This window comes from Sitodiplosis mosellana, unplaced genomic scaffold (assembly GCF_009176505.1).
Source record: "Sitodiplosis mosellana isolate CC-2019 unplaced genomic scaffold, AAFC_SMos_1.0 Smas_scaffold_27, whole genome shotgun sequence".
Classification (NCBI taxonomy): domain Eukaryota; kingdom Metazoa; phylum Arthropoda; class Insecta; order Diptera; family Cecidomyiidae; genus Sitodiplosis; species Sitodiplosis mosellana.
The window spans coordinates 635352-658794 of record NW_022595269.1 but is presented as its reverse complement, the minus strand read 5'-3'; the positions used below and the strand labels follow the sequence as shown (position 1 = coordinate 658794).

At 35.5% G+C, this 23443-nt stretch overlaps 6 protein-coding genes across 8 annotated transcripts in view; all 6 read left to right on the top strand.

The window, feature by feature from the left end:
• The window catches only part of LOC129568898 (pneumococcal serine-rich repeat protein-like), a 5971-nt gene extending 3682 nt beyond the window's left edge, over positions 1–2289 (top strand). The window contains exons 10-19 of one of the 3 annotated variants that reach the window (XM_055447232.1): positions 36–83; positions 162–185; positions 269–316; positions 395–418; positions 1438–1467; positions 1541–1624; positions 1735–1770; positions 1847–1872; positions 1982–2111; positions 2176–2289. In XM_055447232.1, the coding sequence (XP_055303207.1) occupies positions 36–83; positions 162–185; positions 269–316; positions 395–418; positions 1438–1467; positions 1541–1624; positions 1735–1770; positions 1847–1872; positions 1982–2111; positions 2176–2180 (455 nt within the window). In that variant the 3' untranslated portion in view covers positions 2181–2289. The remainder of the gene's footprint in view (positions 1–35; positions 84–161; positions 186–268; positions 317–394; positions 419–1437; positions 1468–1540; positions 1625–1734; positions 1771–1846; positions 1873–1981; positions 2112–2175) is intronic. The other 2 variants (XM_055447230.1, XM_055447233.1) reach the window with 2 other exon arrangements.
• A 1256-nt stretch (positions 2290–3545) lies between these two features.
• On the top strand, positions 3546–6093 carry LOC129568859 (kelch-like protein 38). The gene is made up of 2 exons (XM_055447188.1): positions 3546–3931; positions 4296–6093. Exon 2 carries the CDS (start codon positions 4307–4309, stop codon positions 5690–5692), a length of 1386 nt encoding a protein of 461 aa, XP_055303163.1. The 5' UTR covers positions 3546–3931; positions 4296–4306; the 3' UTR covers positions 5693–6093.
• Positions 6094–6798: 705 nt separating this feature from the next.
• Positions 6799–10079, top strand: LOC129568896 (BTB/POZ domain-containing protein 1-like). Its single transcript, XM_055447226.1, has 4 exons — positions 6799–6933; positions 7357–7746; positions 7934–8109; positions 8239–10079. The coding sequence occupies exon 4, from the start codon at positions 8248–8250 to the stop codon at positions 9838–9840; it is 1593 nt and encodes a 530-aa protein (XP_055303201.1). The 5' UTR covers positions 6799–6933; positions 7357–7746; positions 7934–8109; positions 8239–8247; the 3' UTR covers positions 9841–10079.
• Positions 10080–12362: 2283 nt separating this feature from the next.
• LOC129568885 (BTB/POZ domain-containing protein 19-like) lies at positions 12363–13614 on the top strand. The gene is made up of 2 exons (XM_055447212.1): positions 12363–13430; positions 13591–13614. The coding sequence occupies exons 1-2, from the start codon at positions 12363–12365 to the stop codon at positions 13612–13614; spliced, it is 1092 nt and encodes a 363-aa protein (XP_055303187.1).
• A 529-nt stretch (positions 13615–14143) lies between these two features.
• On the top strand, positions 14144–16231 carry LOC129568895 (uncharacterized). The gene is made up of 3 exons (XM_055447225.1): positions 14144–14307; positions 14507–14814; positions 14925–16231. The coding sequence occupies exons 1-3, from the start codon at positions 14274–14276 to the stop codon at positions 16107–16109; spliced, it is 1527 nt and encodes a 508-aa protein (XP_055303200.1). The 5' UTR covers positions 14144–14273; the 3' UTR covers positions 16110–16231.
• Positions 16232–16342: 111 nt separating this feature from the next.
• Positions 16343–19233, top strand: LOC129568949 (BTB/POZ domain-containing protein 6-B-like). Its single transcript, XM_055447293.1, has 3 exons — positions 16343–16454; positions 16983–17093; positions 17191–19233. Exon 3 carries the CDS (start codon positions 17197–17199, stop codon positions 18511–18513), a length of 1317 nt encoding a protein of 438 aa, XP_055303268.1. The 5' UTR covers positions 16343–16454; positions 16983–17093; positions 17191–17196; the 3' UTR covers positions 18514–19233.
• The last annotated feature ends 4210 nt before the right edge of the window (positions 19234–23443 follow it).

Genomic DNA, 23443 nt, shown 5'->3' with positions numbered 1-23443 from the left:
TTCTAGAACTAATGGGTAATTTACATTCATTTCAGCTCAAGCGGGCGACTTGGCAACTGCTAAAGCCGCTGCACAGGCTGCTGGTAAGTCAATGAAAGCAGTTTACTTTGATTGATAATCAATCAATAATTGCGATCATCTTACAACCGTTTTTTTTCCAGCCGCTGCCAAGGGAGAAAGCAAAGGTATGAGAGCTTGATTTAAAACTCAAATTGGACATTTTTGAAATATTATTCTAGAACTAATGGGTAATTTACATTCATTTCAGCTCAAGCGGGCGGCTCGGCAACTGCTAAAGCCGCTGCACAGGCTGCTGGTAAGTGAATGAAAACAGTTTACTTTGATTGATAATCAATCATTAATTGCGATCATCTAACAACCGTTTTTTCTCCAGCCGCTGCCAAGGGAGAAAGCAAAGGTATGAGAGCTTTTCATTGTATAATTTTAAAGTGAAACACCAGCGCAAACACGCAGTATAAAACTTTGAAAAACATCTTCGTTTTTGTATCATTCATATAATTGCCAGAATATATCTTGTTTTCAATCTCACCCATTCATCTAAATTTTACACAAAATAGGTCAATGTGGTTTTGGAGGCAAATCAAGTTAAACTGCAGCTGCATTAGCTAGCGCTAATAGTCGAGGCCAAGGTGTGCTATGACACTTGATTCGTTCACAATTTTGATCAAAATTTTGGTGACATTCAATTTTACCACAAAGATTTATAGGCTTCAATTTTGAGCTTCAAAACCACTGAACGACTGAATGCCGTTAAAATCAGTTCTAATTTTGTGTTAAAACTCATAAAACTTGTTGTGAAATCTAATGATCATTTCTACTCGAATGAGTAGACATAAGTAGCTACTCTTAAACACGCCCTAAATTTGCCTATAATATTCAAGCACGGTGAAGTGCAATGGTAATATATTTAGCAAATCCAAAACGTTTCAGAGTTCAGTTTGCATTGCTTTTGTCCCTATCAGAAGATCACTGACTTGAATCATGCACAGAGAAAAATAAAATCATTTTCGCGTAGCAAAATATTGTAATGTGACGAATTCCAACACATGCTGAGATTTTCACAACAAATTATTTTTCTCTGTGTGAATGACGTTTAAAAAGTCATTTCTGACAAATGCCATTTCCAACATTTGGATAAACCTTATGACGAAAGAATTTACTTATACTTCCAAATTTTACCGTATAGATGCCGTTAGAGCATTCATTGCTGAATATTTTCCATTTACAGCGCAGTTTGTTGATAATATTTGTCATCATGTTGAAAATATTCTGACAAAAAGTGGGTATGCTCTAATGAAATGAGGAGATATGAGTATCTAATCTAAGCATACCCCAGTTTTGCAATCTCAAGAAATTTAAATTAAATTAGACAGTTTCTGAACTAATTACCTTTTTATAACGCTCTATTCGCCTTAGGTCAATCTGCTGCACAAGCTCAAGCTGCAGGTAAGTCCATGAAAACAAGTTTAATTTGATCATCATCGATTCATTCAATTGTATGCTCGTCTTTTTTGTTCAGCAAAAGCCGCAGCATCGGCTATCTCAAAAGGTGGAAGTGCTCATACACAATCCCAAGCTAAAGCAGCAGCAAGTTCAACCGCAGGTACGTAAATCGAACTAACAAGAGAAGTTCTATCGATCAATTTACAAATAAATGCAATGAAATTGAACGGAAAAGGTTAAATGCTAATCAACACTGTACTAATATTGTAGGTGCCTGTGCTAAATGTGGAGCACAAGCTGGTGCAGGTAGTGAAATAAATCGTCATTGCATACATATCGCAGTTGAACTTCAAGTAAATGAAATAATTTTCTTTCATTTCAGGATCATGTGGATGTGGACAAGCGCAGGTAATTGACTAAATTATGACATGAATCGAGTGCCACGAGTTTTGATAACAAAATTTCCAAGCCAATTGAGTTGAATTGTATTTTAACCAAGAAAAATCGATATCAACAGGCTATGTCAAGTGCAACCGCATCTGCTCAAAGCAACGAAAGTGGTAAATCTCAAGCCTCATCATCGGCATCTGCAAGCAGCTCATCGAACGGTGGAAAAGCAACTTCATTCGCTGCGGCTAGAGCGTCAGGTAAAGCAAGAACAAAATACAATGGAATCGACAGAAAATAACGATGGCGTGTATGTTTTTACAGCATAAATTAATTTTTTTGGCAAATATTTCGGACATATCGGACACACGACATGGCAACGATTATAATTCAACGGCATTTGATTTACCCTCTTTGCTTTAAGTTACACAGCATTCAAAAAATCCCGAAAATATTATACAACTTGTATAGGTTTTCACAAAAAAAAATTGAAGAACCAACACCCTCTATATGATATAAGTAGCATCCCAGAAAATGTAAAAAAAAAATTCGTTAAGAAAAACGAAAATTCTAAATATATTCAAACACCAACACTATAACATGGAGTTTAAATTCATTTTTCCAATATTTCATTGCTAAAAGAATGTGCAGTTTGTAGTACAACAAATATTATATTGCTATAGGCACGATACATCAAAGGCTATTATCACACAAACCGACTGAATAATACTGGATTGCAATAAGAGATATGCAATACCTGTCTTCAGCAAAGTACTACAAATTTGTTGAATACACTAATAATAAGTCGTTATCTCTTATCAGTTACGCGGAAAATGACAACAGAAAATTCGCCTTGAGAAGAAAAAAAACTTTGATTTTATTCATAGAAGAATTGAAATGAATTTGGGAATGACAAATGACTGTGACCACCTCGGATGTCAACGACGAAAAGAATGTGCTCGTGCTGTCACAACGGAGGCGACGAAGCAGTGAATAAAATACATGCGATGGTGTGTGTGAACTTTCATTGAAAGTACTCATGTTCACTCAATTCTCTCCTGACACTCTTTCTATGTGACGAATATGAAGTCTTCGGCGATTTGATTCAACACGATGGGATGTCACTAGTCGTGATAAAAAAGAATTAAATTTCACAAAGAACAAAAACAATGCAATTCTGAATAACTGATCCGATTTTTTATCGGATAAATAAAATCCGATTTTTTATAAATTTCACAATTGCTTCTTATAAATTCCAAATGGGTTTTATCAAAATTGTATTCAAATGACCTCTGTGAATTCTTGACGCTATTTCCTATGTAGATAATTGAGATCTCCAACTTCGGAATTATGTGCAAATCGAATATTATATCATTTCTATGTGTTGCAACACTTTTCCGTTGTGTTGCCCAGAACATGCCTTGCATTGACAAACATGTACACCGGTTTTCATTACAAATACATTTATGTTGATTTTGCATATATTCAGACTGTGTATCACGCAGTTTATCCAAAAGAGAGCGAAAGTGAGAGTGAGGAACAGTATATGAAGTTTCATCGACAAATATAGTACAACTAAAAACAACAGAATTTACTTGGGTGACGTCGCCAACGACGAATGTTTCCGAAACGCACATACACACTTAATCGCCACAGAATAGTGAACATGTACTTATGTTCTCCTTTTTGCGTTATTCCATCGTTTGCAACTCAAGCGAACCTTCATTCCATAGAGAGTGACAATTAACGCAGCAACTCATTCGCCGCATATGTGATCATTCATTCAATTTCCAATTTACAAACTAAAACAATTCAATTTGTAATTTCTTTAACAAGTAAAACGATTCCATTGGTAAAATAAGTAAATATTTAAGAAAAAATTGGTTATTTAAAAACTTTGAAACAGAAAAAAGAATCAATTTTCAATTTGTCATCATTCAATTGGCTCTCTTCAAGCTACACATAAGAGCTCAATGAGAAAAAAGTGAAGTCGTCAAATTTTCCAGTGTCATTCGAATCGCACAAGTGTGTTTTTGTATAAAAAGTGATATAATACGCATAAATTATTGCGCAATCTGGTGTAAGTGTAGACTTTGATCCCTAAAAGTGTGTGAAAACGAACAAAAAAAATCGAAGAAATTTAAAATGTTTTAAACAAATTTTCGTAAAACCTTAAAGATCTTTAGCAAAATGACGTTTAATTGAAAGAAAGTTGAACTAGAAGAAAAATTTTATGTTCAAACATTTTTACCGGAGTAAAAATGATTCCATACTGTTAGTGATAATTTTGACTCATTTTATGGCAAACCTTTGGTTTACGGAAAATCATTTTTAATTCAAAATTATTTGAAAAATCATAATATCGGTAGAAAAATGATACCAAACCAAAGAAAATTTCATTGTGACGATTGAATCAAAATTTCATTCTTTTCCCACATTCACAGAATCCATCAAAATGTCATCAATTTCGAATAATTGTTCAAAACGAATCGAATTGCTGTATCTAAACGAGGAGGATGCCGATGTATGGTTCGTGTTTGACGATGCCCGAGTGCCAGCCCATAAGCTGATATTGACTACGACGAGTCCATGGATGAAAACAATGTTTTTCGGTTCATTGCCCGAGGGAAACGAAGTGGATATGACGCGTGCAAAGGTCACATCCACCGCATTCAAAGAATTTTTACAGTTTTTCTACACCGACAAAGTGAAGTTAACGATGGCAAATATTGAAAGTGTTATTGATTTGGCAAAGCAATCGCTATCAGATCACATTTTCATTGAATGTGAAGAATTCCTTGTAAAATCCATAACAACCGATACAATGTGTTTTGGATATCAGTTGGCATTGCGTTATGGTGCGTCCAAACTGAAGAAAATCTGTGAAGATGAAATTTGTGTGAATGCCGAAGAGGTGTTGCGATCGTCGAGCTTTATGGATTTCCCATATGAATTTTTGCAACAGATTTTACAGTGCGATGCCTTGGCTTGTGAAGAGAAAGACGTGTTCAATGCCTGTATTGCATGGGCAAAAGCGGCTTGTAAACGGAATGACGAAGATCCGTCAAAAGCAACCAATTTACGAGCACAACTCAAAGACACTGTTCATCAAATTCGCTTTGTTTCCATGACCAATGAAGAAGTCGCCGCTTGCATCGGTTCGTGTCCAGGTTTTTTCACCGCAGATGAATTGGAAGAAATTATTCGCATGACAGCATCAAAGTCAGTGAAGAAATGCAACGAAGTGAACAAGTTCAACTGGACACCACGATATTTTAACCTTCAATGGGACAACGGACATCGTTTGGAGTGTCGACGATTCATGTTTCGAGACAGTGACCCGAACAGATATAAGGTCCAGGAAGTGGAAATAACTTCATTTACTTGCAATCGACGTGTTCTTTTGCGTAGTTTCAACTGTGAATGCACACAAGTTGCGATGAAAGCCGCAAATGTTGAGATCATTGAGAAGAGATGCAATGGCGATGATCCGGTTGAACGATACAACGAAGAAACAATGCTGGATTTTAAAGAATGGATTATAGGATTGCAAGCCAATCCAACGTTTTTTGAAGCCGAATTTATACTAAACAAAGCGATTCTACTTCGGCCAAAGTACATTTATGTTATTAAAATCACATTCCAACCGGAACTAGAAGAGGCCGAAGCATATCCACAATTGTACAATGACGGTGTTTATAAATCCAGTGTTGTAATTGATTTTGATATTTTGATCAAGTTCAGTCAGACGAGAGGAATCATCTCGTCGCTCAGTCTCAGCCGATTTGACAGGAAAAATCTCATTCAGAAACTCATTCGCAAGCCATTGCTGTGGTTCTAAATTGCATCGTTTATCAGCAGCATAGATGAAAATAGCACACAGTCTACTACACTCGTTCAGCGCTGCTCGGACTATCGCATTTTATTCTCATATATCATATAGCTCATGCACTCTTTTATTCACTATATTCCAAGTCATTGATTTTTTTTAGAACAAATAATATCAATCAAAATTACGGGACATTTTCTATTCTGATGAAGAACATTCCTGGATCAAATTCAAATAAGAAAACTGTTAAAAATCTAAGAAAAAAATCTCCTTTTCAAAACATCCCTTGCCAAATAAAAAGCGGATTTATGCCAAAAGCTGAATACCAAATATCGATTATCTTTAAGAACAGTTTTGAGCTCGATTGTTTTTTTCTGAATAAAGTAAATGAATAAATTTTTCATCAGAAATCATTCATCTGTTTTTTTTTTTCATTCCTAACAATCAAATTTCTCAAAACAGTGTTCATGTAGCGAAACTACTGGAATTTTTGCTGGAAAAATTATTTCGTCTCATCTTTCAACGTCAAATCAAAATCAGCCAACTTACAACAACTCTTATCATCGAACAACATGATATTTTTGCTTTTTATATCACGATGCACCATATTTTTCGAATGAATGTATTGTAATGCCGTAAAAGAATCACGAATTGCGTAATTAGCGTATTGTTTGCATTACACACTTTGCCGGAGATTTGTTTACAAAGAAAAAACGAAAGAAATGAAGGAATGAAGAGAAAAATTCACAGACATAACAAATTATTTCCGAATGTATTTTGTTTGCATATGTGTGTGTATGTCGAGCCGACGTCGCCGACGAACAAAAATAGCTTTGCATTGATAGTATATGCACAAACGCACACAATCAGCAAAATGTCATTTACATGAAAGGCTCAACACATTGATCGTGTTCATAGTTCAACTGATGCTCGTATAATTATCGGCTAAAAGTGTTCAATTCAGCGGTTTTGTATACAAACAAACGCTTCGTCGTTTTGTGCTAGCATTCAATATACATAAATATATATTGCATATGCAAATCTCAGTATGGCAAAGTGAGCATTTTCTGATTATTATAAACTTGATACTTGTTATTCATTCGTCCATGTAATATCGACTTGACATGTCATTTCTTACATCAGAGATATTTTTATCGAAGTAAATCATTCAAAAACTATTCAATAAAGTGATCAAAAATTTAATCCAAGCGGCAAATCATTTACCAAAAAGTGGAATTTTGTTCAAATTGAATGTGAGTTCTGGACTTTTATACTTTTTCACTGTGTGCATTAGTAAGTCTTTGGAACACTTTTGACAAGAATGGTAAACATGTTGACAAAATGTAATTTTTGAACAAGACGCTTACAAAAACTTGAACAAATTACATTGCATATCGTGCTAAGGAGTTCATTAGCAGCGCGACCGCGGATCGGCTAGTTGAGAATAAATCGACAGTTTTTGGGACATTGAAAGATGAATTGAAACATGAATTGAAGCAAAAAATTTATTGAAAACATTTGCTGTGCTAGCTAGCATAATTTTGTGGATTGAATTGAATTTCATATTTGTTCCATGTTCGATTCCACACAATATGATATTGATTCGATGAAAAAATTAATAATAACTAAAAACAACCTTTATATCGATTTAATTTCGCTCCATTGCAAATTTTCAGTGAACAATGGCATTTTCGTTTGGTGATTCATCTCCGCATTATAACGACTATGATTATGATGACTATGAAGATGACGATCCTTTTGTTGATTGCAAATTTTGTGACGAGCCAGTGCTGTCAAGTCGCATGGAAAAGCCATAACCATTGCCGTGAATGTGACTATATGAACGGTGAATCTCTTAAGGCGCACATCGAGCAAAGCATATGGTTTCATGTAAATATTGCGATGCAAAAAGATTTGCTGATGAATTGACGCATTCGGTGGTTGGTTTAGTTCAGCTTGGAAAACTCACCGATGAACGATTCAACCAGCTTGTTGCCGAAAATCGCATCTACGCCAAGGAAGGATGTCTCTATATCAAAGATCCCAACGAATGCCGAATATTTCTGGTATTTAAACATGATTCAAAATTAAGCCATTCAATTAAAAAACAAAATTAATCGATTTTCTACTCTTGAAAACAATTTACATCAATAAAAAATATCGAGTCTTTTGAAAAAATAAAACAGTTGCCAATATTATATTTGTCTGTGAATGTTTCACTGAATCGTTCATTTGAATCTTTCCAATTTGTAGGACAACCCTGAATGGAATCGATCTGTCAAGGCGGTTTTGACGTTCCACAATCACAAGTGTCAAACAATTTATCAAGAAAGGCATTACAACACACGAGTGCTGATAAAACAAATCATTATTTTGATTTTAATTCAACTTTATTTTATCTATACAAGTGATTGGTGTTTTATTTTGAGGTAATGTGGTATTTCAATATTTTACCTTTCTGCACTAATCAGTTTTTTAGCAGATAATAGTGCTTTCGTGTATCATTTTAGCTGTATTATAGTCCTCTTCTAATCTAAACTAGTTTGTTTCTTTTCTAGCCTATCGAAATGTCAGACAATAGAAGTGGTCTCTTGCAAAAGATTCAAAGTTTATATTTGAATCCGGATGGTGCTGATGTTTGGTTCGATTTTGACGATGATCATGTTCCTGGGCACAAATTTGTATTAACTGCCACTAGCCCATGGCTAAACACAATGTTCAATGGATCACTGCCGGAGACTGGAAATGTTGATATGACCAATTCACAAGTGACAGTCGCTGCGTTTAAAGAATTTTTACAATTTTTTTACTTGGAAAATGTAACGCTTACAATAGATAATATTGAGGGTGTTTTTCATTTGGCCAAACAATCATTATCGAAAGATATTTTTGCGAAATGTGAACAATTTCTAATCAGATCGTTAACAATGGATAAAATGTTCTATGGATACCAATTGGCGCTACTGTACGAGGCGGATGAATTGAGGGCGTTCTGTGAAAATGAGATTTGTGTCAATGCAGAATCGACATTTAAATCATCAAGTTTTTTGGATTTTCCGTATTCGATGCTGAAACCAATTTTGGAATGTGATTCATTGGTCTGTGAAGAAAAAGACATTTTTGATGCGTGTATCGCATGGGCAAAAGCGGCTTGTGATCGAAACCAGCAAGTTTCAACAAAAGCCGAAAATCTACGAGCTCAACTTAAGGACTTAATTTATCAAATTCGATTCAGTTCAATGACAAAAGAAGAAGCGGCCGCATGCATCAGATCATGTCACGGCTTATTCACGGCAACCGAACTAGAAGAAATCATGTGTATGGTTGGTCGTGCATCTGATTTTCAAGTAAAAAAGTTCAATTGGACACCACGGTATTATAATCCGAAGTTGAACGGAGACAGAGACCATCAGTTGCTCTGCTGTCGATATAAACGTTTTGATATGGCTGACGACGAATATGCCTTCGAAACAATCGAAACACTTGCATTGACTTGCAATCGTCGCGTTGTATTGAATGGTTTCTATTGTGAAAGTACGAGCTATGGTGCAGCACTGGTTACGGTCACAATTGGCGAAGTAAAATCTACGTCCACTGAAAATGTGATTGAACGCTATAATGATCAAATGGTTATTGATTTTCCTGTCAATGGAACGTATAGAAATTATGAGCAATATGATGAGCATTATGATGGTTGGAATATCAGACGAGTGACACTTCATAAAGGATACATTCAGTTGAACAAAGCAATTTTATTGCGGCCCAATTACAATTACGTGATTGCGATGAGATTCAAAAATAAAGTTTACATTCGTGCACTTAACGGTGAATTAGCAACTAAAGTTAGAGTTGATCACGACATTGTGATTAAATTTCATAACCGTGGAGTAATCACTCAGCTCAGTCTCAGTCGATTTGATAGAAAAACCTATCTTCAAAAAATTGTTCACAATCCCAAAACGTGGATTCTGGTATCAATGGTTGGAGTTTCGTTATACTTCTTCAGAAACCAATGGGTTCCGAAATTGAACATTTTACCATCTTCAAACCTTTTGAAATCAGAAATTTTACCATTTCCAGACGTATTGGAAAATCATCAATCAGAAAATTTCATGGTGCATCTATTTAAAAATGTGATTTCACCCAAATTTTCTTTTTGAAAATTCACTTGTTTATTTTAGTTCATTCAATTGAAATGTAACGCTAGAAGAAAAGAATTTTTACGTGTTGATACGATGGAGTCGTGACGAAACGGAAAATAACAGTTAAATGAACTAATCGCTCTAAGTTTAGTTTATTTAAAAGTAGTGATATCAGATTTTTTTCATTCAAATTTGTAATCATTCGAAATCGACCTTTTCTTACTTTTGAATAAAGAAAAAAATATAAATGAATGAAATAATTTCCATTCGTTTTCATTTTGAAATGTCAAGTAGTTTATGAAAACCAACAACAAGAAGTACATCGCAGACATCGTTGAACATAAACATTGAAAATTGTCATTCAAACAAGTTGCACTTCTGTTTCATACTCGGTTCTGGAATTAATTTTTGTTTGTGGTCTCTGAAACTGAAACACCACCTATTGGCTGCGCCGGCACATAGAAACATCATGCAATAAATTTTGTGGTTGCTTTTACTATTTTGTCTTAATAATACAATTCCCATCGAATTTCATCATTGCTCCTTGTAAATTCCAGGTGAGTTTTATTGAAATTGTATCTAAACAGGCAACATTTTTCCCATTCAAATTTTTTGTGGAAATTGCGATCTCGGAATTCTCAAAGAAAACGCTATTTGCTATGTAAGGGAGATGGTCTAGTTATGAGACAGCGCCAGTTATGAGACAGTCAATTATTTCTGTCATGCGCTATGGAAATGTTGGTATGAGAACTGTCAATGTTCTTTATTTGATGTCCGCCAGTTTTTAGGCGAACACCGAAGTGAATAGACGCATTGCTTGTATACGCACCAAACATCGTGTTGAAAATCGTGTGAAAAAATGATTTGGAATATTTTTCATAGTGCCAATTTTTTGTGAAAATCAAGTTAAAAAGGTGAGTGTAATGCATTAAAATGTTGTATTTTGATTATATTTTGTGATTCTAGTTCGGATTGTTCGATTATGTGTTGTGGAAAATTTTTTGTGAGTAATGTTCAAAATGGCGTCTCGATCCGGTTATAAGACACCGTGTTGCCCAGTTATGAGACACTCTAGATTTTGCACTGAAAGCATATAGAAACGTCATATTTCGTCATTTTTGTTGTCAAAACGCATTTATATGCAATTACAATTGTATTTTAACTAATATTCTCGGATTTTCAGCCATGTCTCCTCCAAAAAAGCTTCATTGCAACGGGCATTGCTCCATATAATCCGGACATCTTTACTGACGCTAACTTTGTCCAAGCCGTTGAACAAAATGACATAGAAGTGGCTATTGATGCTGATATCACCGAAGACGACCAGCGACGTATTGTTTTCAACGATGCCATTGATCCTGTTGGTCGTGAAGAAGAGGTGTTAACATCTGAGCCCTCTGAACTATCCAGCTCGGTGTCACTAATGTCTCTTGCAAGCAACACTTCGTCGGTTTTGGATGCGGTTGGCCCTCTACAAGGCAAAACTCCAAAACCAAAGTCGAATCGTGGACGAAAACCGATGGGAAGTGCTGAATTGACTTCTCCGGAAACCATGTCCGTTTTGAAGCATGTAAGGCCATTAAAGGCCCAATTTTCTATATTTAAGCCATTGAAGGCCTTTATAATAAATAAAGAATAATATTTGAACATTTTATGATGAGTTTCCTTCATATTTATTTACTTGTATTCAATTTTTCTGGGTGTCTCATAACTGGACCAAAATTTTTTTGGGGCCAAAAAAATAGTCCTCACAAAATTGGTCAAATTTTTTTTCGAGTAACTGGAATCAATAAACTTTCATCGGAAAAAAGTTGCGTCTGGACATAAGCTACATGATAGAACTCTAACTTTCCATTTTTGAAAGCCACAGAATTTTTTTTAAATCTAAAACAAAACCCGTCTCATAACTAGACCATCTCCCTTAGATAATTGAGACCAATCTTGCTGTTGCCACACTAATCATTAATGGCAAATGAGATGTGTCACATTTGTCATTTGGTCCGCTCCTGTATTTCCTAATTGTTTTTTCTTGGAAAAGATACATCCTACAGCCAGAGTTGCTACTTAACAGTCGTAGTCAGATGTATTTTTCGAATTAGTTAACATTTTGTGCTCGACTCTTGCAGATCGTTGCTTGAATTTCAAACGGTTCTTTCACATTTTCATCATACGGAGTTATTTTGGTTCATTTTCATTACATTTCCATTTTTTCAACCGATTCTTGATTTGCTGACAATCACAAGTGCCAAACTATCTATTAAAAAGAGCCTAAAAAACATACGTGTGTTTATAAAACGTACTATTATTTTGATTAAATTAACATTTTAACAATTCTAAGTTATTTCCTCTCAACATATTGGCCACTTCGTTTGAAGGTAATGTACCTTTTGTTTGAAATGAAATTTATTTTTGTATATTTTAGCTTCATTCCCGTATATTTGCATGCTGGTATATTCCCAGCATAGTTTGTGTATAAAAATTGTTTTTTTTTGGCTGTATTCTAAACTCCACTATTTTTCCTTTTTCTGCCAGCTATCGAAATGTCAGACAATAAAAGTGTTCTCTTGCAAACGATTCAAAGTTCATATTTGAATCCGGATGGTGCTGATGTTTGGTTTGTGTTTGATGGCGATCGAGTGCCAGGTCACAAATTCCTTTTAACCGGATTGAGCCCATGGCTGAACATAACGTTCAATAGCTCGCTACCAGAGACTGGAAATGTTGATATGACCAATTCACAAGTGACAGTCGCTGCGTTTAAGGAATTCTTACAATTTTTCTACATGGACGATGTAACCCTAACAATGGAAAATATTGAGGGTGTTATTCACTTTGCCAAACAATCGTTATCGAAGGATGTTTTTACGAAGTGTGAACAATTCCTAATCAAATCGTTTACAATGGACAAAATATTTTATGGACACCAATTGGCGCTACTGTACGAGGCGGATGCACTGAAGGCGTTTTGCGAAGATGAGATCTGTGTCAATGCAGAAGCAACATTTAAATCGTCAAGTTTTTTGGATTTTCCGTATTCGATGCTGCTAACAATTCTGAAATTTGATTCGTTGGTCTGTGAAGAAAAAGACATTTTTGATGCGTGCATCGCATGGGCAAAAGCGGCTTGTGATCGCAACCAAAAAGATTCAAAAATACTCGAAAATCTACGAGCCCAGCTGGATGACTTAATCTATCAAATTCGTTTTAGTTCAATGACAGTAGACAAAGCAACCGAATGCATCAGATCATGTCGTGGACTATTCACGGCCGCCGAAATGGAGGAAATCATGTGTATGGTCAACCGTAAATTGGATTTTATAGAGAAAAAGTTCAATTGGACACCACGGTATTACAATCCGAAGTCAGGCAGAGGTAATCAATTGCTCTGTTCACGATATTCATCTTCTGACAAAACCAATGATGAATATAACCCCAGAGGGTCCGAAAAAATAACATTCACCTGCAATCGACGCGTTGTATTGAATGGTTTCTATTACGAATGTTCGGGCTTCGATGGTGAATCGTTTACGGTCACAATTACTGAAGCAAAATCTGAAAATGTGACTGAACGCTATAATCAAGAAGTGACGTTTGATTATGGGTCCGGAGTAATAAGTAGAAAATGTTCCAAAGGAAGGATACTCCATGAACGCTACGTTGAACTAAACAGACCAATTTTGCTGCGGCCCAATTACACTTACGTAATTTCGATGAGCTATCGAAACGATGTGCACGAACCTGTCTTTATTCACCGATTGGCAAATACAGTTAGAGTTGACCATGATATTGTGATTAAATTTCATGACCATGGAAATATCACTCAGCTCAGTCTCAGTCGATTTGATAGAAAAACCTATCTTCAAAAAATTGTTCACAATCCCAAAACGTGGATTTTGGCATCAGTGACAATCGTTGGAGTTTCCTTATACTTCTTCAGAAACCAATTGGTTCCGAAATTCAAATTCACAGCTTTTCCACATTTTGATAGAATAAAATATTGGTAAAAAGGAAATCACTGTAAAATGAACTAATCGCTCAATTTATTCGCGCTAATGAAACTGAAAAATGCTGGATTTTATATAAGTTAAGTTTATTTAGAAATAGTGAATCCAGATTTTTTCCTTTCAAATTTGTAAACATTCGAAATCGAACGTTTTTACTTGTATAAAGAAAAGAATAAATGAAAAAAGTAATTTCCATTCGTTCTCACTTTGAAATTGGCGCTAGTGAATAGAGCAGTCGGCGCATATACCAATATTCCAGCTGTCAACGAAATGTCAAGTGGCTTATGGAAACCAACAACAACAAGTACATCGCAGATATCGTTGAACATAAACATTGAAAAGTGTCAAACAAGTTGCACTTCTGTTTCGTACTCGGTTCTGGATTTAATTTTTTTTTTCATAAAACCAACTGAAAATTACATTTGCATCCATATAAACTCTCTGGCCATGAGTTTCCAGTTTAATTTCCAAACTCATTCCAGTATGTATTAATTTGTTTTGTTTGTGATTCCGAATCATACCGGCCGGGCCGACACATATAGAAACATCATGCAATCAATTTTGTGGTGGTTTTTGTTGGGGTCAATTTGACACTGTCAAATGTCGTAAACCTCAAAAATGTGATTTTATTTGATTTTTTTTTCGAAAATCTCTAATGAAAAAAATCATGATCATTCCAGATACCAATGGCACATCCTCTGAACGACTGCATGTATTCGCTTCAGTCAAAAGAGATGAATCGAAGCTGGTCGACGCATCATCGGACATTTCAACGAAAAAAGTGGTGAAACAGCGTACAAATTTGCTGGCGATGCAAACAAGTTCACGACTTTTTTCAAACCGTGACAAAACTGGTGACATCAAATTCAAAGTAGGCCACGAAGAGATTTGGGCACACAAATGTGTGTTGGCGGCACTGAGTCCAAAGTACGAAACACAATTCTACGGTGCTGGTGAATTTGATGACAAAAACAGCAATATGATCGAAGTAAAGAAAGTCATTTCAGTTTTCATTGATATTCCATCACTTCGTTTGTCATCATTGTTCCACACTAATAATTTTATTTGTTTTTTTTTGCGATTTTCTTTCTCTCCTAGGTAAAGGAAGTGACAGCGGCTGCTTTCACGGAATTTCTTCAATTTTTCTATTTGAAACACTTTCAATTGACACACGAAAATATTGAGCACGTTTTTACACTGGCCGAAGCATCACTGGTTGAGGAATTTGTCGATTTATGTATTGGTTTCCTCACCGAAACGGTGTCCAATGAAAATGTGTGCCAAAGTTATTACCTGGCCATGAAGCATGGATGCGAGAATTTGATCGAGACTTGCGAACGAAAACTCAGCTTGCATTCGGACGAAGTGTTCGCATCGAATGGGTTCATCGCCAGCAATCGTGAGGTGATTTACAACATTCTTCAATTGGATTCGTTGAACTGCAAAGAAACCGAAGTGTTCAACGCTTGTGTGGCATGGGCCAAGAATTTTTGCACCGAAAATGGCACCGATCCAGAGGATAAGAAGAATTTACGTGAGGCATTCGTTGGGACAGCAACTCCACCGGTGAATTTATTACATCAAATTCGCTTTGGTGTCATGTCAATCGAAGAGTTCATGGTGTGCTACAAGTCGTACAAGAATCTCTTCACCGAAGACGAACGAGAAGAAATCCTGTATACCATTGGCAAAGTGACCGACACAAAGCCGAAGCGATTCAACGAGGAATTACGAGATGTTCCGTATCGGAAATGGAGCGAAGACGCCAAAATTGAATGCAATCGAATTTTCGCTGAAACACCATTGGCCAATTTCCATTTTGGTGCGTACAAAACCACATTTTCCTTCAATAAACCGATTTTGTTGGGCGGTTTCTACTGTGGATGTCTATTCGAAAATGCCGGCAGTGGCGTCAATGAAAAACTTGTATCGGCCAACTTAACCATCATTCGGAAACACACAACACAAGATGCCGATGGAAAGATGGTTTTCAACAGCGTTGAACAACTGGCATTTGGCACGAAACAACAAGCCACCGTCAAACTTCAACGACCGATTTTCATCAAACCCGATTTTGTGTACGAAATTCAATTGGAATTCAAAGAAGGTTTCAGCGTGAAAAATTACGAATTCAAAAAAGAAGTGACTTTGGATAAGGACACAACGGCCACATTCCATGAGACTCAAGGTCTAGTTACTTGTCTGATTGTGAACCTTTGTAATGGCGAGGTTGATGAAATGGTCGAATTCAAAGCTACACCAAATATTTTCCGTAACAACTAAGAACATTTTTTTTCATCAGCTTTAAAAAAAAAATGCAAATCATCACAATCTAATTAATTGAATTAATAATAAATTCTATGAAAACCAATTTTCAATAAACATTTTTTTTTGATTTTCTTTCATTCTCTTTGTTTTTTTTTTTCAAATGAACTTGAATAAGACCGGTTTTTCAATAGGGATACAAACATTCCAATAAACTTTGATGTGACTGGAATTCGTATCCCTCGACAAACGTCAAAGTGATCCTCTGTCAATTGTCAGCTGGTTGCACTTCAACGTTTCGAATATACGCATATTTCTCAAAGGAAACAAACGAAAAAAAGACACAAATTTCTTCACGAATCGGTTTGTTGATATATATTTATTCATTGGTCTAAATTTAATTTTAATGCTTTTCTTTTCATTGGTTGGGGTTTTACTTTCGTGTTCTCTAAATTTAATGTGTTGTGATGACATGCCGGTTCTGTGTTGACAATATCAACTTGATATTGAGAAGTAGAAAACAAATGTTCGAATTTGAAATAAACTCGCAATTTTTAGAGGAAGAAAGAAGATTAATCTATTGAACGATCCTATTGTTGAAAAGGAAAAAAAAAACTATTCTTTGTGTAGGTTTACTTTTAAATTCTACAAAGTTCCAGTAATCACAGAAACAAAGCTTATTCTCGTCATTCCCAGAACATTTTGACAGTTCACAGAATATTCATTATGCAATAGCATCAATCTTCAACACCTTACCAAGTTGATGGAAACAATCCATTGGATCAGAAATTGCGACTCTAAATTGATAATTCGGAATCGATATTTTTGTGAACTTTAGCTGGATTTAACGATTTTTTCGAAGTCATTTTTAATTTTTTTCGATATTTACAGCCGCATCACTCAAAAATACATGAACATTGAATTCAAGAGATCCAGTCAAGCACAGAAGCATTATCCTCGGTAGTTAGAACTAATTCGATACGGCAATTGAACGTAGAAAGGGTAAAGCAAACTGAAGCTATGTCAAATTATCTAAGCACGTCTTTTGTGTGGAAAAGCTAAAAACATAATTTTCAACAAAACCATTCATCCTTTCCAGATCATTATGGGTCAATCGGACTCAAAGCCCGGAAAATGTCCGAATGTTCGCAAGAACCCTTTAGTCAAGCAGACATTGGAAAAACTCCATTCGGAAAGAGATGAAACTGGTGATGTTACGTTCATCGTTGAATCAGAGTTGATTCGTGCCCATCGATGTGTTTTGGCGACGCATAGTCCAAAATACAAGGCTCAATTCTACGGTGCCCATCCGGATAAAATTCAAATTTCCGTGGACGTTGTATCGGCAGTGGCTTTCAAAGAGTTTCTACAGTTTTTCTATTTTGATGAAATCGCTTTGACCGTGGAAAATATCGAAGCCGTGTTGAATTTGGCAAAGCAATCGCTCGTCGATACTTTTGTTACCGAATGCATCAATTTCCTGATTGAAGTGGTGACTGTGGACAACTTATGCTGGGCCTATCATATAGCAATCTTCCACGATATCAAACAGCTGAAAGATCATTGCGAACAAGAAATCAGTGCCAATGCAAAGAAAGTGTTCGCCGGTAAGGATTTCATCAAATGTGATCGAGACCTGCTCATTCGAATTCTGAAGTTGAATTCACTGTGCTGTAAAGAGACCGAAGTATTCGATGGCTGTATCGCATGGGCGAAGGCAATGTGCAAACAGAAGAATGTTGACACCGAAAAAGGCGTTAATCTACGTGCTGCGTTGGGAAAAGCCATCCCAGAGATTCGCTGGAGCTCCATGACCGTCGAAGAATTTGCCGCTATTCATAACAAATTCAAGGGATTTTTCACTGCCGATGAATCCAGTGAAATATTTTGCATAATTAGCAAACTCAAAAATTTCAAATCGGAACGATTCAATCAAATTCCACGTGAGCAAACGGAACCGACGCCGGTCAAACCAAACGATGAACTGATATCGAAACCACATCTGAGATGCGATCGAACTGCCGTAGGCAAAATTGAATTTGATTTAAAAGGAAATGATTCTGTTCTGTTTTTCTGTAACCAAGGTATTTGCCTACAAGGGTTTGTACTTGGTTCTAAAGATATTAATGAACTTAAAGTTGATGTGATGCTTGAAAAAGTACATTTGCAAAACTATCCCAAAACTCTAGTACACAAGGGATCATGGAACGAAACGATGGTCCTTTTTGGAAAACCAATCGATATCAAACCACTTGATCGGTGCTACATTGATGTAAATTCGAGCTCATTTTTCGCTTGCAAAGATGTTTATGGACTGAAATCTGATGTTAGAATTGATGATATTTCATTTAAATTCCCATTATCAGGCATAGTACAACCGATGGGTTTGATAACTTGTTTGTTATTTAGTCGATTGGATTAGACTTAGATGCAGGATTATTATTATAGAGAAACTTTTCGTGACAGACTGTCTAATGGGCATAGAATCGGTTGTAACAAAATACGACGTCATAGATTGACTTGAAAACTTGATTGGAATGAACACATTTTTAATATGAACAATCAGAAAAATAAAATTAATATTTTCGAATTACATTTCACACTAAGCAATAGAATGGTAGAAAAGATAGCTATATTTTTAAGTTCCCCTATTCCAATGGATCTGAAATAAATCTTTTATACAGACGTACAGAGTGACGTGTAAAATATGTGTAAAAAAAAAGTAATGTGAAATGTTGATCGAAAATGACGGTGCTCAAAAAGACCTAAATTAAATAAGAAGAGTCTCATCTTTTGATTGGTGACATTTTTAGAACGAAAATATATTTTTTCTTTATTTTTCTACTATCTATCAAAACGTTTGAATTTAAGCAAGTTTATATACTTCAAAATAATGTCACTGCCAAAAATTCACCAAGAATTCACATTTACCGTTAATTTTATTGTCCGTTAAAATGTCTAAATTCGTTATCTAATAAAATGCAAAATTAAATCCATAAATGGATCAAGGTGCAAATTGAATATGAAAAAGATACAAACGATCTTACTGATGAAATAAACTTTCGAAAAAGTGAATAATGAAAAAAAATCTGTGGAATAAACGAGGTCGAATAATAAATGGTAAACATTACCGATTTTTGAATTGTTGTTTCTTTTTTCGTTAATTTTTTCCATCTATGTCTTTTTTTTTCTTCTTCATTTTCTTTGTTCCCCCTCACTTTCTTACAATTTAAGTTATTTTAAAGCTGCTTTTTCTCAATGAGAAATTCTGAGCATCTTTTTGAAACTAATGCCACAATTGAACTGCTGAGAATAAAAGGCTGACGATTGCAGGTTTTTCGCAAAAGCGGGATAAAAATCAGTCGCACGCAAAAGAGACATTTCAAAAGGTTGCACGCAAACGGAACATTTTATTTTGTCACATTTCGAATTTTCAAGCCGTGATTACAACAACAATATACTTCTCTCTTGCGTGCAACCTTTTGAAATGTGTCTTTTGCGTGCGACTGATTTTTATCCCGCTTTTGCGAAAAACCCACAATCGTCAGCCTTTTATTCTCAGCAGTTCAATTATTCTCTGGATGAAGGAGCCTTTTCTGTTTTTTGTGTTAAGGAAATTTTCAGAGGACATTAGATTTGGAATTCTTAAGAAGAAGAACATAGGTAAATGTAATGGAATTGATGAAATAGATCTTTAGCTCATTTTGTGACTTATTAAAAGAAGCGGAATAATTTGAAATCCATATAAAGTATCTATTCATTGAATAGTATTCAACGTTGAACAACGAACATAGGCGAAATTAATGAGACATTTATTCAAAGTTAAAACCAAAACAAACCATTCAATCAAAATTCCTATAAAAAAGCAATAAACAAAAAATGAATTTACAAATTTGCAATCAAAATAAGGTAACCAAAAATTATCGCAATATTCTTATCGTACAATTACCAAAATAAAACGGTAAACAGGTAAACAACTTGCATTCTCTTCTTGCAAAAAAAAACCATTCGTTCTGAATGATTCACAGAAACTCGAACACTTGCAATTAACCAAAACCACGGTCACCTTGTCTGATGCACTTGATTGGAGATAACAAAAATGTATTTTGGAAATCTATGAATAATCACAACTTTTCAGTCATGGCTTTAAAAATAAAATGAAGTAAACATCATAATTCTGATAGCTCAATCAACATCGCACTCTCCAACTGCTATATAATAACCGTGATTTCTTCAATCGAATTAAGTTTCTATTCGAAGCAACTTGTCTTGTGGAAAAGTAAACAAAGCGAAAAATGCAATTAAATCTTGTGTGTTTATTCTCCGCTGTGGTGTTGATGTGCTGCGGTTCTAGTGCAGCGTTCAAAATGGACTTTCCTTGGACTCGAACCAGAGTTCTCGATCGTTCAGAGTCGCAGTACCCATCGCCAGGGTATTATGTATTACCGGTTGACAAAACCGCCTTTTCGGTCAGTCATCCAGTTTGGCTACAGCAATTTGATGTGTCAAAAATCTACGTCTACGACCCGGTCAAAGAAATTGTCTCCGACAATGTCACCGTCAAATTTAGAATCGTCGAAATTTTGGAAAACGTGCACGGAAAAGGAATTTTCAAAGGTGAAACCGTTCTCAATTCAACGCACGAAGCTCGAGTCTATACAAATCAATCCGATAGAGGAATTTTGCTGAAACCGGGCTACACTTATGAAATTCACTTGGAAATTCCACAAGGCAAACAACTGATGTACAATGAATTTTTGGAGATCAAAGAGTTCAAAATCCGACGATTCTTCCACAATTATATTTATGTGCGTTTCTATCAAGTCAACCCGGACACCAAACCACCATCTGAAGACGATAAAAACCGCAAACTCTCATACGGAATGGTCAAACGACTTCATTTGAAATATACTTTGTTTTAAATAGAAACACATTCAACTCTTCAATGCTTTCACATCAATTTTGGGCGGTGTTTTCCATATTTGGAGTCAATTGTCGAAAAAAATGAACTCAAAATGGGTTAAAAGACAAAAAAGCAAATTTTTGGATTTTTCTCAAACAAATTTAAAGTTTTAACGTAAAATTGTAATGAAAATGAAATAAAAAAAATTTGTCAGCACTCAACAGATTTTGATGATTTAGAATGATTGTTTACAGGGAAACGAGTTTGGGTTCATTGGTCAAACGGATTAAAATGGTTTGAACTTGATTTTCTATAAAAAAAAACTTTGAAATTTCTCTATGATCATTGATCATTCCCAATCGTTAGCCTTACTCAGAGCCATTTCTAGCGGGGGTTCAAGTGGTTCAAAGAACCAGGGCGCACGAGTGCCCTAGGCGCTCGTGGGCGCTCCGACTTGAAAATTTTCTGAAAGTTGCGCGAGAGCGCCGAAGGCGCTCGAGCGCTTTTTCTATAAATTAAAAATTTTCAATGTTCTTGAATGAAGCGTGAGAGCGCCGAAGGCGCTCGAGCGCCGTTTTTCATTCAAATTTGGAACACAAGGGCGCCGAAAAATATTCAAGGGCGTCAATGGGAAGCAATTATTTATTTTAAAATAAAGAATCGCTTTATTGATTGTTTTCGTCGCCCCTGCCTTTTTCGGTGCCGTTGAGTTTCAAACTGAGAAGACGAATGCATTTAAAAGAGCGCTCGATAAAGTTTAATGGTATGAGTTTTGATTCGAACAAGTGGCAATTAAAACAGTGTCCGAAAAAAAATGCTAAACAAAACGAAACCCAGTTTTTTTTTCATACGGAGCTATTGAACTCTATGTAGAAAAAACTATGTGTTGCATTCAATACAGCGACCAATTCAGTACGATGTTTTTATTCTCGGCGAATCATTTGTGCATACGCAAGAAAAAATATGGTTATTGAATGTGTCGACTCTATGCATTAACAAATTTCGTTCAAAAATTATTCATTTAAAATTCAAATAAATTCGAGTCTTTATTTTTCTCTGCCAAAATGAGCCACACAAACATAGCGTCCAAAGCATTACAAACAATTCAGTCAAATGTTCAAACGGCTCTGACATCTCTTGAAAGTGTGATGAATTTTCTTGAAAGTTATAAAGAAAATGGCTGCGAAAAGGTTCTCAATGAAGCAACGGAAATTTGCGAACGCATTTCGATTGAAGTTGAATTTGATCATCAAAAACGTCGAGCGGCTAGAACAACTGTTACAAATGCAGAGGAATTTGAAACAAAAGTTTTCTTACCAATCATTGAATCCGCAACTGATTCAGTCACTGATCGTTTCAAAGCACTAAAGCAACACAGCGAATTATTCTCGTTTCTTTATGATTTTGAAAACTATGAAGCAAACCGAAACAACGGTAGTTTGCAGAAATCATGCAAGAAACTAGAAATTGCTTTAACTCATGATGGAAAATCCGATATCGATGGTGACGATTTATTTGTAGAACTTTCATTGGTTTCAAGTTTGGTTAATCAGGATAATATTATTCACGCAATCGATATACTGAATTCAATTCAGAAGCGAAAAATGGAAAACTTAGTTCCAAATGCTGTTATTGCGCTTCGCATTCTGCTGACGATCCCAGTTTCTGTTTCAACGGGAGAGCGATCGTTTTCAAAGCTAAAGTTAACTAAAACTTATCTCAGAAATGCAATAGGTCAAGACAGGCTCAATCATCTGGCAATCATATCGATAGAAAGCGATGTAGCAAATTCGATTCAATATGACGACGTGATTGAAGAATTTGCCACTTCAAAAGCGAGAAAAAAGACATTTCTTTAAGTCATTTTAATGTATCATTTTTTTGTTGCTTTTCAAATAAACTTGGATCAAATGTATCATTTTTGAGATTTTTTCACACACTTTTAAAAATTCCAGTTTGAAAGGGCGCCAACGGATTTTGAACCAGGGCGCCAGCGAAGCTAGAAATGGCTCTGGCCTTACTCACCTTGTTTGTGCCAGTTAGTACTCAACAAAGATAAGAAAATTCCAGGAAACTTCAAAACTCGAAATCACCAATAATTCACTTTAAAAATAAGTCAATTGTTATGAAGTTGAATCGATAAGACGATCAAAATATTATTTTTTTTCCATTTTTCGCTATATAAAGACCAAAACACTTCTGAAGGAATCAAACGTTCAAATGTGAGATTTATTCGAGATATGTTTTGTTTCGAACGGAAACGCATTTACGGATTTTCAACAAAAAAAGGCATGAAGACATTTTTTAAAACAAACAAATTCAATTTTTTTAATGAAATTGAGAATAGACAGCAGATTTCAGTGACTTGATCTTGATAATTGTTCAAAATTCGTGCCTAAAAATGTACCTACAATATTCATTGATGAGCTTTTGATTTCGTTTCATTAAG

Bases quoted from the DNA above. Each gene is read 5' to 3' on its own strand.
- LOC129568896 (XM_055447226.1), top strand. From the start codon at position 8,248: ATGTCAGACAATAGAAGTGGTCTCTTGCAAAAGATTCAAAGTTTATAT.
- LOC129568949 (XM_055447293.1), top strand. From the start codon at position 17,197: ATGGGTCAATCGGACTCAAAGCCCGGAAAATGTCCGAATGTTCGCAAG.
- LOC129568895 (XM_055447225.1), top strand. From the start codon at position 14,274: ATGAGTTTCCAGTTTAATTTCCAAACTCATTCCA. The intron at 14,308-14,506 runs GTATGTATTAAT...TGATCATTCCAG, and splicing joins TAATTTCCAAACTCATTCCA to ATACCAATGGCACATCCTCT. The intron at 14,815-14,924 runs GTAAAGAAAGTC...TTTCTCTCCTAG, and splicing joins AAAACAGCAATATGATCGAA to GTAAAGGAAGTGACAGCGGC.
- LOC129568885 (XM_055447212.1), top strand. From the start codon at position 12,363: ATGTCAGACAATAAAAGTGTTCTCTTGCAAACGATTCAAAGTTCATAT. The intron at 13,431-13,590 runs GTAATAAGTAGA...TGGCAAATACAG, and splicing joins CGTTTGATTATGGGTCCGGA to TTAGAGTTGACCATGATATT.
- LOC129568859 (XM_055447188.1), top strand. From the start codon at position 4,307: ATGTCATCAATTTCGAATAATTGTTCAAAACGAATCGAATTGCTGTAT.